The sequence below is a fragment of the Xylona heveae genome, assembly GCF_001619985.1.
Source record: "Xylona heveae TC161 unplaced genomic scaffold L228scaffold_10, whole genome shotgun sequence".
Taxonomy (NCBI): domain Eukaryota; kingdom Fungi; phylum Ascomycota; class Xylonomycetes; order Xylonales; family Xylonaceae; genus Xylona; species Xylona heveae.
This window is the reverse complement of record NW_017264202.1, coordinates 360,869-373,255: the sequence shown is the minus strand read 5'-3', so window position 1 is coordinate 373,255 and position 12,387 is coordinate 360,869. Positions and strand designations below refer to the sequence as shown.

The following is a 12,387-nucleotide window of genomic DNA, read 5'->3' as shown; positions in this document are numbered from 1 at the left end:
AATCGCACCGGAAAGCAAATACCTGGCAGCATATGTTCAATCTCCATCATAGTGATCATGGCATCAATCTGGCACCATTCGAGTCGGTAGAAGGGCATCCGGAAATTTAATGGCGGTCTCGATTTGGTACACTAGATCGCTCTGTTTATCCCCGGAATTCTTCATTTCCGCCTAAAAATCACAGTGACGGCACGCCGCTGGGAGCTGGGTCTGGAGACTGAAGGATCAGATGACAATTCTTTTGCTTTATAGACCTTTGACGATTTTTGTCTGCCTCTGTCTTTCTTCTGCTTAGCTCAGTTGTGCCTACTTTTGTTTCAGTCTTTTGAACAACCCAAATCTGCTTTTCTAAAGCCATCTCTTTTGGGGCACAACTGGCAGAAGTGTTACGGACCATATAACGGGAAGCAATTTTTGAGCACCAGAAGCCAAAATCAAGCATCAAAATGAACCCAAAAAACCCTCTGGGTATCATAGACGCTTCTTGTCAACCGCCTTCGCAGGTACAAAGCCGATCTCCTGGCCAATTACAGTCGGAAGAAGAGATGATCGGATTGGATCCGACGCCGGCCCATCCAATGCGTACGTTGTCGCGGGAGTCCAGCTTTGCACAATTTGCGTCGTGGCAACCTGGAAGCCCGCTTGATTCCGACAGCCAGTCGCCTTCATACCCCTATAGACAATATTCCCAATCCAGCGAGAATGACAATTCCAGCTGCAACTCACCATCTCCTGGCCTTCTCCGATCATCATCAGGGCTCCCTCTATTGAGCCACAGAGACACTGCAAGCCCCATACGCCCAATCCCAGCTTCGAGACTGTCAGAACTACGGGGGCACACTGCTTCCACAAAGCAAAATCCTGAGTATGCCGGACGGGGACATCATCACCATAAGTTCCCGTCACTCTCGCGCCTCCCAAAGCAGTCTAAGGCTTCCTCTACAGCAGTTGCCTCTGGTCAGTCAATGGAACTTGAAGAACTTCCGCATGGCCATCGTACGAGGCCCTCACAAGCTCGTTTCGATGATTCTTCGAGCCACGAGCATGGTGCTAAATCCTCTGCTCCGTCTCTCTCGTATATATCAGATGAACACCGTGATGATCTCCGACGAAAGCTCCCTCGAGAACTAAGGCGCCAGCATCAGTGTGATGAGTTGGAGTCGGATCTGATCAAGGAAGCTCTGACAGTTGGAGATATCTTGTCATTTCTTCGGGACTATTCACAGTTCCGGGAGCGACCTTCTGGCAAGATCTTCGACTCGTTGATATGGGTGGAAACGTTCGCTCCCCCAGTTGTGGCACCTGTCTCAGATCCAGAAAATCAAGCCGTAGATAGAAAATCATTGGGTCCTGAGAAAGGGCGACGAAAGAAAGGCCGATCCAAGAGTATGTATTTTTTTGGGGGGGGCTTGACCTTGCTCTCATGACGCGATTTGTCTTTTTGTGGCCGTTTTCTTTGTCAACAAATCCACGATCTCGGCTGACGTTGCTCTGCTTTATTTATCCTACAGACAGCGAAGACGCTTCCGCGTTTCTTCCAAAGGAGAGCTTCTCCCAGAATTTATGTCGCTTACGTTCTTTGCTACAAACGCAAAAATGCAATTGCTCTTTGCAACTCTGGTGCGTGGTTCCATTGAATGCTGTTTCTTCTATTTCGTTGTTCAGCTTGATCAAAAGATGAAAACGCTAAAGTCTTCATGGCAGCATCCTGGCGACGAAGAGCGACTGCGTCGAAGAAATGTTCTCCTTCATGCAAAAAGCTAAAGCATCAACAAAGGCTCAGATTGGCCGATTGTTCGGCGCACCTCGGCGCGCCCTTATTCACACTGTCTCTCTAGAGTGGGACCTTGAGGAGGACGCGTTCCGCCGTTTGCTCGAAGTCAACACTTCTGAAAGTGTGTCCGTTAGGCTTCCTTCTGCTGGTATGCCCCCTTATGCCCGCGTCTACCAAGATCTGCACATACACCAGCCACTGTACCTAGAAGGAAATTTTCTATTTATGCCATCACTTACTCGATTGGGAAGTGAAAGAATGATGATATACGGCTGCAGAAACTCTATTGATTTACCACGAACTCTTCCATTGACCTGGTCTTAGGTCCGCCTCCGCCCCCGTTTGATCTTAGCCATTTGGATGGGACCTCTTTTACGCTACGCTGGCAAGCCAAGTGCCCCAAGTATACCATGGATTTTGACGTCTATGTATGGCAACCTTTTCGCAAGCCTCCGCGCGATAGATATGTTCAAGTACATGTGCTTCCGACGCACAGTTACAATGCTCGACGCATGATTCTCTTGGTGGAAGACTCCCATCAGCTACGCAGACTTCGAGAATCCAGGCTACAAATTCGAAGCGACAAGGTTCAAAACCAATTCCTAGTGGAAGATGAAATTCTCACGACAACATTTGTTGTCTTTGATCATATGCTCTCTGATACGACTCGGTTCTTGGAAGGGGCCATTGAGCAATGCAACCAGCTGGTGAGTATATGAGTATCACCGTGTGTCAAGCTCGATCCAGGTCAAAGCCATTAATTCGAGTGAATAGCTTTATGATGGTAGAGCGAGGCCTTCTGGAAGCAAAGTCCAGTTCCTTGCTCACTTGAACGACTGTCTGAACAAGGCAGTTGAGGACCTCGGGCATAGCCTCATCTGTCTATCCCAAGTGCAGCGTTTTCTGGAAGAGTGCGGGCAGAGCCTTCCTGATTGGGATGCTAGAGACTCCTACATGAAGCATACCTGCAATCTCAAGGTGGACCTCGAATTTCTTCAAGACGAGTTTCGTGGTCTGGGCAAGCGAGTGAACGGTTTTGACGGACTTCGTACCATGGCAAGTGGCTTTTTCTCCCAGAAAGCAGCCAATTGGCATACTAATAGACAAGCAGATAAATGAGCACATAAATCTATTGCAAAATCGTCGTACAATGATTATTACAGTACTTCTCGCGCTCTACGTTCCACTTTCATTCATGACGGTAAGCGCGAATCACAGTCCTTATTGTTCGATTCCCAAAAGAGGCTGACAAAACCGGGCAGTCATTCCTCGGCATGAATGTCTGGACAGAAAGGCCTAAAAAGGGGCAAAAAGCTGATGGCAAGATATGGTCACTGAATACATTCTTCATTGTTTCACTGCCATTAGCATTCGGCTCAATCGTCGTTCCGCTCATTTTGGGAGCCATCATCCGATATATTGTGCAATACATTCTAAAGCATCGCGCGTATTGGCGTATTATTTGCGCTTTCCTTTTGTTTGTCTATGCGCTCACCTGTTATATTCTTGTGCCTATATTACTTCCACCGATCCCCGGCAGCACCTTTGTTGGAGCCCTTCTGATGATTATCACTGATATACTTCTCATTTTTTTCGCCATCTGGAAAGTTTATTGGGCCTGCCGATTGAAGACTCGCCGAATTCTTTGGATTTCACTCCTCGTTATTTTTATCGGCACCTCACTTCTGGAGATTTTTATAGTGTATTCCCTTCTCCAGGAGGTACGGATTGTGGGCCTCTCTCAACTTTTTATTCTCTTTTGTTTGTGGACCTGGCCTCTACTGAGGCAATCGATCGCCAGGAGGTCACTTCGGGTTCATCAAAAGTCGCAGTGACTGTAGTTACTCTCCCAAGGGAGACACTATCGGTTCTTACACGACTATTATACCATTGGATGGAAAACTCTTCAAAAAAATATACAAAACAACCCGCTAGGCATGAAACATGAACCGAAACGGCTCAGGGGGACAGCAAACTCATTTTCAGGGACAGTTGCATAATGTACTGGCCTTGTTTATGCTCGGGTTCGTCGGGAGGGCCGGTCTTCAGCTGCTCATCATCGAGATGTTCCAAAGCGAAAGATGGAGCGTATCAGCAATTCAATAGCAGATTCCGACTATCACTTGACTTGGATTGCAAAGCAAACAATTCGAAACGGAGCGGTCGCAAAAGATGCTGCACGTGGTGCCTATTTTTGGAACGGGCTTCGAGCAGAAGAGAAGTTTAGAGGCCGGGGGAAATCCGGGGAAAGACTGCGAATCGCTGCCAGCCAATCTGCGCCACTCCGAGGAATGCAGAATGGAAGTTTCACTGTTATCGAGTTTGAGGGCAGTATGATAAGCAGAACAACTTGGGTGGGCCCGCTCTCCGCATTCCAATGCTCTGCCCATGCTTCTACCGAGGAATGTTAGCCCCCCACCCTCCCCCTATCGATTAAGATCACCAGATTGCCGTCATAGCTGTCGTCCATTCTACTTTAGACTTCGTCATAAGGATGAGGTTATTTTTCTGGGGACTATTGTTCCAGCCTCCTAGTTTCTCTGTGGCTTCATTGTTTTCCCGCCATCTTTCGCGACCGCGAAAAACGGCCAATATCAGCAATCAGCAGCCATGACTTCTTTCGCCAATCACGATTATCTTGCGTCTCCTTGTTTTTGCCTGATTCACTCTTCCATCTGCAGGAAAGAGAACAAAAAGCATCGTCAGAATTACAATATCTTATTTGGGCTGCAAGAGGCCTTTGCACGGAGAAGTTGGCAAACAATTCGCAGCAATGTCGCCTAAAGAAGGCTCTTCGAAACGCAAAGTAGCTGGTCGCAAAACACTCCATACGATACGTGCTTGCTTGTATATCTTGATGATTATTTCGATCATCTGCGGAGCTGTCGCAGGATATCTATTTAGCTCAGGAACTGTTGCGCCGCTCGTTGGCGCAACTGGACTGCTTTTACTTCTTCCAGTACGTTTCATTTTCACCAACCATTTGCATTGTCAATGTTTATTTGCAATATGCTAATCAACATGATACTTAGTCCGCGCTCACCCTGTGTTATGCTGTTCTCCATACGATCGCAGGTCGATGGCGGAAAGAATTCCAGTTCTCCCAGAAGAAGCCAAAGCGAACTGGTCTCCAGTCAGCATGCTTTATTATTGCTCGATTTGTGACAGCACTCTGGCTCACCACGGCCGTCGCAGAAATTATTGTTGCTGCAACGATGCCCATGTGTCTTGCAGCCAAGAGCAATCGCAACTTTTGGGCTGCAGGTAAAGCATGTGCTCTGCACCGGCTCGTTGTTATTGGATCTGGCATTGCATTGTGAGTACATGCAATTCTATCGGCTTTCATGTCGTCGTTTTCAACCCTGTTCTATACAATTCGAAGCTAATCATGTATCTTAGCCTGATATCGTCGGCGCTTCTTTGCGCGCTTGAAGTGAGCGAGCGACCATTTGACGCTCATTTTTTCGGTCTCACCGGTCCGCGGCGCCCGAAATATGATCCTTCGACGGGTCCTATGCTCTCTGGACCATTCACACAAGATGAGATATTCGCAAGCATCAATGCTGAAGTGGCAAAATCTCAACATGAATCCCCCGAGCAGCAGCAGCAGATTCATCAGTACGAATATCATGGGTACCAGTCTGCCCCAGTACATGGGTATCCGCATGCAGTCCAGTACCACCATGGACAACAGCAAGTGCATGGGTCGCCGGTACCACGGCTGCAACCTGTCATGGAGGAGGAAAGAGATTTGGAGCGCGGATTGACCATGGCCGGTGCCTGGCCAGAAGAAGAGGACGACGACGACCTTGAAGTTGGAAATGCCTCAGAGCAGGCTCCTGCAGTAACATTGCCACCTCATGTACACTTTCAGCAGCCGGCAAAGCAGAGTCACCCCCAAAGACAGGGCAGCACTTCACAGCGAACACCCAGTTGGGGTTCAGCATGGACAGGCGTCATTGGAAAGCCTAGTCGCAGCCAAACTCCTCACACTCGTATATTACTTCCACAGAAACCTCCGGCGGCGCATGCTAGTCCACATGCAACAAAGTATATTTACGAATATACCACAGCCAATGCGACGACTCAAACAGATACTCCACCCGAGCCTCGTCCTGCATCGCGAGCGCGCGCTGCTGGAGACAGTCCAGTCAAATATGTCTATGCATCCAAAGCGTCACCAACCTCGTCATCAACATATTCTTTGTCTTCAAATTCATCTTCTTCATCCGCCACGTTTGCCACATCTCTCTCAACGGCTGAAACGCCTTCTTCAAAGGGCACACTCGCTACCGATATCACAACTGCGTGTGCCGCGTGTGCATGCTCAAAATGCACAGCCTACATTGCAGCAGCTACCACTCGAGCGCCTTCAGCTGCCGGGACTGTCGTGTCAGCCGCTACAGGAACGACATTGACAAATAACGGAAATGGCAGCACAACGAATGTTACCGGAAGTACAGCGGTATCTTCTTCATCTTCGTCATCATCATCCAATTCTTCCTCACCATTGAACGAGCATAACGCTGCAACCACAAACCCGAGCAGCATTGCGTCAGATGATATGATGAAGCCGCAATACGTCTCGACCTCGGTGCAGGCACGACTTCCTACTCCTTCTCCTCATCCTCCCACTTCTGCTTCGTTTGTCTCCGATCCATTACAAGATACTCGTCATCATCACCAACACCAGGAGCAATACCAGCAATGCGCACAGCAGCATCTTTATCAATACAATCAATACCGCCAACACCAACAGGAATCTTACGCAAGGCAATACCTCGCCGCGATCCAGCACCCTTACGCTTCCATGGCTCCATCTGCTCCTCGTTCTCCCTCCCCTACTCCACCCGCCACGCCCATTATCGTGGTTCCTCCTCCTCGAAAACTCAACATCCTCAATCATCCTCTGCCACCAACGCCGCCTACTCGGTGCTCGTCAACCCCACTGGTAGTAGCCGAAGACTACTCTGAGTCTCCACTCCCAGCTGCACTCGCAGTAGGTGGATCATCGACGGTATACAGATCAGCATCCGGGCCCGTTTCAAACCACACACGCGCCACACATAATGAGTCGCACCACAGGAAACCAGTGCCCCTGCAAAACCCCGTGGCAGTGCCTGTGCCCGTCCCCGTCCCTGTCCCCGTAGTTTTACCAAGTACTCCTCCACCACTCCACACGGCCGCCTCCGAAGCCCCAGCTGCAGCCGCACCAGGCCACACTCACAACGGCCGTGTCGTCGTTGGCGGGCCTAGACCACTAGCCACCACCTCGACGTCTCCGGTCGGACACGTGCGGCGAGACAAACGATTCCGACGTCCCAGGAGTGTCCGAGCATTGTCAAGGACACCATCGCCTAGACGCCGTCGAAGCCGCGACGGAAAAGTTTCTACCGCCGTTGGTCCTGTCTTCTCTGGCCCTCGTCCTGGTCCTCCTTCTGGTGCTGTCAATGCCGGTCATGTCACCGCCTCTCTATCGCCCGTTCCTCTAACAATCCACAAACTACGCACGTCGCCTGGCCCTCGACCTATGCCTTATAAGAATGTCAAGTCTCGTCTTGGCCATCTTCATCCTCATATCCATATGCATCACCATCATCCTCATCTCCATATGCATCATCATCGGCAAGAGCAGAAGCAGCACGACCGTCAGCAGCAGCGATACAAGCGCTACAGTGCAGGCGCCGGTCTCGCTGCTGGTGCTATTGCTGGTGGCGGTGCTGGTGCGGGTCCCGGCATCCCCAGTACCGGTGGGGCTAGACACGTGGCTACAGTGGCCGGCGCAGGCGGATTCGAAGGGATAAGCAGCGCGCAGCTCAACGCGTTGGGTATTTCCATTGTTTGATTTATCTTGCTTCATTGGTTGATTCCATTCTTCGGCATCATTTTCGAGCCTGGTTTGGTTTCATTCGAGCCTGGCTTTTGTTTTATCTGAGCCTGGTTTTGTTTGTTTCATTTGAGCCTCGTCTTTGTTGTTTCATTATTTAAACTCGTGACTAGTTTGTCCATCTTTTAGCCTGGTTTGGTCTCATCATGCGAGGTCATCTGTCATCTGATATCGTTATTAAGCGTCATTGTCCCTTTTTTCTTTTCTTTAATATTTTTTCCCCTTTTTTCTAATGCTTCTTCTTCCATTGAGCACCACTTTGATATCCCATTTCTTTTTTCTCTTCCCTCTTTACAAGACTGTCACTTGGGACCAGATCACATCCTCTGCATTCTACTGCTCCTTTTTTTTTAATTGCTTCTTGTAGCATATTTGTCTCTTTTTGTTGTTGTCGTTATTGTCGTTGCTGTCGTTGCTGTTCTCGCCGTCGTTGTCGTCGTTGTCTTCGTTGTCGTCTAGAGAGCGTATAGAGCGTCGAGAGCGTCACCCCCGTCAAGAGCATAGTATAGAATTGACGAGACAGGGCAGGGGCAGTCACAGACTGACAGAGGATTTATATTGTATATATCTTTTACATCCAACATTCAACATTCAACATTCAACATTCAACATTCTGTCTTTCTGCTTTCTACTCTTCACATTAGATTACACATTAGATTACACATTAGATATACACAACACATATATACATTCTATTTTTTCTCCCTAATACTTTATATTTTAGATTCCTTGCCCCTACCTAAGTTAGGTTGATGTGCTGTCTCGTATATTTGTCCTAATTTGCATTGCACATGTACACTCCCACTCCCACACCTACACCCACTCCCACTTCCATCCCCTGAAACGATAGCAGTCTTGACACTCATATCTTCAAGTCCTCACTCAAACGCTAAACTTCTGCCCGACCAAGTCCTCACTCAGACTCCACAATTTGTCCGCCAGCGCAACATCGCGCACCCACGGCCGCAGTGGGACGGGGTCGATGGCTGCGTGGTTGAGGTATGCACCGTTGTGTTCTATGTACGTTAGTCACTAGTCGCTAGTCACCCGTGTAGTCAACAGGTAGTTTTCGTTCAAAACAGTTGGGTGGGGTGGGGGGGGTAGGTGGGGGGTGTTTCCCTTCAAGCTTCGAGCTTCGAGCTTCGATGGTCGAGGGGGGTACAGGGGTATAGAGGTAATTGGGTAATGGGGATACTGTATACTGTATATAATGGACGGGACAATGGACTGAGACAAGGGACAAGGTATCAAAGAGACGGGAGACAAGAAGACAAGGATATGAAGAAACAATAAAAGACCACGTAGGGCATTGCAAAGAAACACAGATGCCCCGCAGGGGAAAACAAAAAAACTTACGTTCCAAGGCAGGATCCAAGGCGGCGACTAGACTCGTCGCGCAGCCTTCTTGGACAGTCTTGCGGTGGCCGAGGTGATCGCCGTGCTCGCGGATGGCGTTGTTGAGAAGGTTCCATGCGGAGGCGAGGGAGTCGTTGTCGTCGGTGACGTGGCGCATGAGGTTGGATTCGACGGCTATTCGGTCGATACGGTCAGTTGACTTTGTAAACGGTCACGCTGATATGGTGATCACTGCTGTGTATAGCATAAATGGAAAGTGAAGGAAAGGGCCAAGGGGATAAACGACTGATGGAGAAAAGAAAAAAGAAAAGAAAAAAGCAACAGAGAAAAGAAAAATATTGAAAATAAAAATAAAATAAAATAAAAATAAAAATAAAGAAAAGAAAGAGTGGAAGGGAAGCTGCAAGAGAAAGACGACGAGAAGAAAGCTGAAACATGGACGACCGATGGAGAAATAGAGAGTAAACAATAGACAACAGGAAAAGGGAAAAAGAGAACAGGAGACAGGGAAAAATACAATAGGCAATTGAGAAAAGATGAAGCAAAAAATGGTGGAAATGGATTGAATAACATACATCCCGGCTGAACAGAAAAGGCATAGAGCCCCCGCGCTCCAAGTTTCTCTTTGAGCGACAGGGTGAAGAGCATATTCGCCGATTTGGAATGCGAGTATGCGACCCAGGGATCATACGTTTCGCCATTCTATTCGAAGTGTTAGTATGCGAATGCTTCAGATGTACCATTATCCAACGGCAATATATATGTGTGTGCATGTGGGTGTATATATATATATGAAAATGACAAATTGAAAAAATAAAATAAACATAAACATAAACATAAATACATAAGGAAATATACATGCATACCTTATACGTAAGATCATCATAATTTGCTTCTGCAAAAACATGTCCAATGCTCGCCAAATTGACCACCCTCGCGCCCCTATGCAAAATCTTGTCCATGAGCAGATTGGTCAAGAGGAAATGGCCAATATGGTTTGTTGCAAACTGGCGCTCGATGCCATCTTCAGTGAGACCATACGGCGGCGCCATGACGCCGGCATTGTTGATGAGAATGTCAATGGTATGGCCCCCGACGAGTTTGCGGATCGTCGCGGCCGCGGCGCGGACAGATGCCTGGCTGCCGAGATCGAGCTGGACAAACTGCGCGTCGATGCTCGAGTCGATTTCTTGAATGGATGCAATGACGGGAGTAATCTTGGATGCGTCGCGGCCGGTCAGGATGAGTTGGCGCGGGTGGCCGAGAGCGAGGGACAAGGCGGTTTCAGATCCCACTCCACCTGCACTGGGGCCGGTGATGATGACTGGAATGTTAGTTCTATGTAAGGACAGAGTGCGGTAGTATTATGGCTTCGGTTTGGATTTTTGAACCGGTCGAAGAGAGACGATCGGGGACAAGGGGCTTCGAATGCAATGTAAAGCAAGAGTAAAACTTACTCGTCTTGCCAGCAACTCTGTCCTTGAAGGCCTCCACGACCTCCTTGCCAGTGGTATACTCGCCACGGAACTTGGTTGCCATTTCCACGCAGGTTTTTCTATATTCTGGAGTGTAGGATGCTGAATTGAAGTGAAGGGAATAAACAAGCACAGAAGTCAATTCGTACAATGATTGCCAGTAAGACTGTTGAGGATGTTCACAAGGCGATACCAAATGCATTGGATCAAGCCAAATATATATTGATTTCTCTTCGCAAGTCAGACTAAGTGCTCAATTACATCACCATACAATCCATAATGGGTCAGGCACGGTGCCTGTCATGTTGGATATGATAATCCTCCGAGGACCCTGAGACGATTCGTGAAAAGGGTCGTCAAACTTTCTGCGGCCGCACATTTCAAGCCGAGAGAATGGAAAATGTCAAATTTAACCTTGTAACAAGCGTTGGCGTGGAGGAAGAGAACTCCATTCAAGCTCAGCCATCGGAGAGTTACCATGGGCGGCCTGGCGGATAATGCGGCCGCGGAGTTTTGTGGGGTTCGGATGGCGGACTAAACTTTCTCCACACTAGCCCCTCGGCCGCTCCGCCCGCTCGGGTTGTCGGGCGTCCCGAGTGGCAGAGCACAGCCTTCTCAGAAACGGCCGTGGCTGACCCACATGGAAACAAAAACCACTGCATTGTAAGAAAATGGTGAATTTGAACTTTATTTCTGACAAGTCGTCGTAATGAGTGGAGCTTTTTCACCGGAAAAGTTGGCTACACAAAATCAGCCATGGATCAAAATTGGCACTCAGCTATCGTAAGCCATTATATGGTTCTGAAAATGTCTGCATTTATAATGTTCTTATAACTTGAAAGGTTGCATCAACCACAACCCCCGAGCAACTTTTGTTCCGCTCTCAATTGCCTATGGAGACAGATACTAATACTGAGCGAATCCACCGGACGCTGATATACTCTGTGCTGTAATCCAGCGGCTTCCCTCTTCGGCAAGGAAACCAACAATCTGCGCAATGTCGTCTGGAACTCCAAGACGGTGGCCGACGGCTGTCAGGGCCTTTGTTAGTTGAATCGCCTCTTCGGGTACGGTCCGAGCGAGCAACTCGGTTCGTACTGGGCCCGGGTTCACCGTATTGACAGTGTGACCTTGGTCGCCCAGTTCGTGTGCCCAGCAACGAGTCAGGCCTTCAATGGCGGCCTTTGACGACGCGTACAGCGAAACACCGGGAAACCCTGCCCTTGAGCCGATGGTACTGATATTGATAATGCGGCCAGGTGCACGAAGATGAGGCAAAATCGCCTGTGTCATCATGATGGTGCCTCGCACATTGAGATCAAAGGCCTTTGAGTAATCCTCCGCGGTAATTTCTCCGAGAGGTCGAACGACTTCCGTGCCAGCATTATTGACCAGAATGTCAATGTGAGGGTGTGATTCGCTGACAGTAGCCGCGATAACCTTGGCCGGGGCCTCGAGCGACGATATGTCCGCTTGGACTTTGACGCCAGAAGAGCCATTTTTTAATGCAGCAATCTTCAAGATGAGCTCGTCGACCAGCTTTTCACTGCTAGAGCTCGTGTAGTTGATGATGACCTGAAGATGGGGCACACAGTCATGTGAGCACAATTGTCCCCATTTCGAATCCAGAATGTCGGGATTTTTTTTTTTCTTTTCAAAGGTATACACAAAACTCAACGTACCCTTGCACCTCGTCGAGCCAGCTCATATGCAATGCCGGCACCCAGGCCACGAGAGCCACCGGTAACAATCGCAGTCTTGCCAGCGAGCGTGGGATACGCAGGCGGGGCGTCCGAGATATCAACCATCTTTCAAGTCTTCCTCTTCGTCTTGGAAGAATGTATTAGATTGAGTCCGATTCTACTACACCTTCCCAAATCAAACCCATTTTCAAT

At 48.8% G+C, this 12,387-nt stretch overlaps 4 protein-coding genes across 4 annotated transcripts; 2 read left to right on the top strand and 2 right to left on the bottom strand.

The window, feature by feature from the left end:
* Positions 1 to 37: 37 nt before the first annotated feature.
* L228DRAFT_262935 (hypothetical protein) lies at positions 38 to 3,393 on the top strand (the record flags this gene model as incomplete). The annotated part of the gene is made up of 7 exons (XM_018334453.1): positions 38 to 1,386; positions 1,512 to 1,620; positions 1,705 to 1,922; positions 2,099 to 2,481; positions 2,549 to 2,830; positions 2,886 to 2,975; positions 3,037 to 3,393. Coding segments are annotated over exons 1-7 (2,379 nt in total), but the record flags the coding sequence as incomplete, so codon positions are not given.
* A 1,154-nt stretch (positions 3,394 to 4,547) lies between these two features.
* Positions 4,548 to 7,619, top strand: L228DRAFT_270348 (hypothetical protein; the record flags this gene model as incomplete). The annotated part of the gene is made up of 3 exons (XM_018335398.1): positions 4,548 to 4,733; positions 4,807 to 5,090; positions 5,174 to 7,619. The coding sequence occupies 3 exons, from the start codon at positions 4,548 to 4,550 to the stop codon at positions 7,617 to 7,619; spliced, it is 2,916 nt and encodes a 971-aa protein (XP_018185816.1).
* Positions 7,620 to 8,362: 743 nt separating this feature from the next.
* On the bottom strand, positions 8,363 to 10,946 carry L228DRAFT_249941 (NAD(P)-binding protein). The gene is made up of 5 exons (XM_018333199.1): positions 10,475 to 10,946; positions 9,884 to 10,341; positions 9,593 to 9,719; positions 9,018 to 9,191; positions 8,363 to 8,677 (listed from the first exon to the last, which is right to left on the bottom strand). Exons 1-5 carry the CDS (start codon positions 10,692 to 10,694, stop codon positions 8,544 to 8,546), a joined length of 1,113 nt encoding a protein of 370 aa, XP_018185815.1. The 5' UTR covers positions 10,695 to 10,946; the 3' UTR covers positions 8,363 to 8,543.
* Positions 10,947 to 11,194: 248 nt separating this feature from the next.
* Positions 11,195 to 12,364, bottom strand: L228DRAFT_249940 (dehydrogenase with different specificitie). The gene is made up of 2 exons (XM_018333198.1): positions 12,175 to 12,364; positions 11,195 to 12,067 (listed from the first exon to the last, which is right to left on the bottom strand). Exons 1-2 carry the CDS (start codon positions 12,298 to 12,300, stop codon positions 11,399 to 11,401), a joined length of 795 nt encoding a protein of 264 aa, XP_018185814.1. The 5' UTR covers positions 12,301 to 12,364; the 3' UTR covers positions 11,195 to 11,398.
* Between the last annotated feature and the right edge of the window lie 23 nt (positions 12,365 to 12,387).

Coding starts and splice junctions, on each gene's coding strand:
- L228DRAFT_249940 (XM_018333198.1), bottom strand. CDS start 12,300: ATGGTTGATATCTCGGACGCCCCGCCTGCGTATCCCACGCTCGCTGGC. Junction 12,068..12,174: donor TGGCTCGACGAGGTGCAAGG/GTACGTTGAGTT, acceptor CCCCATCTTCAG/GTCATCATCAACTACACGAG.
- L228DRAFT_249941 (XM_018333199.1), bottom strand. CDS start 10,694: ATGCATTTGGTATCGCCTTGTGAACATCCTCAACAGTCTTACTGGCAA. Junction 10,342..10,474: donor CAGAGTTGCTGGCAAGACGA/GTAAGTTTTACT, acceptor CTAACATTCCAG/TCATCATCACCGGCCCCAGT. Junction 8,678..9,017: donor CTTGGATCCTGCCTTGGAAC/GTAAGTTTTTTT, acceptor TAACGTACATAG/AACACAACGGTGCATACCTC.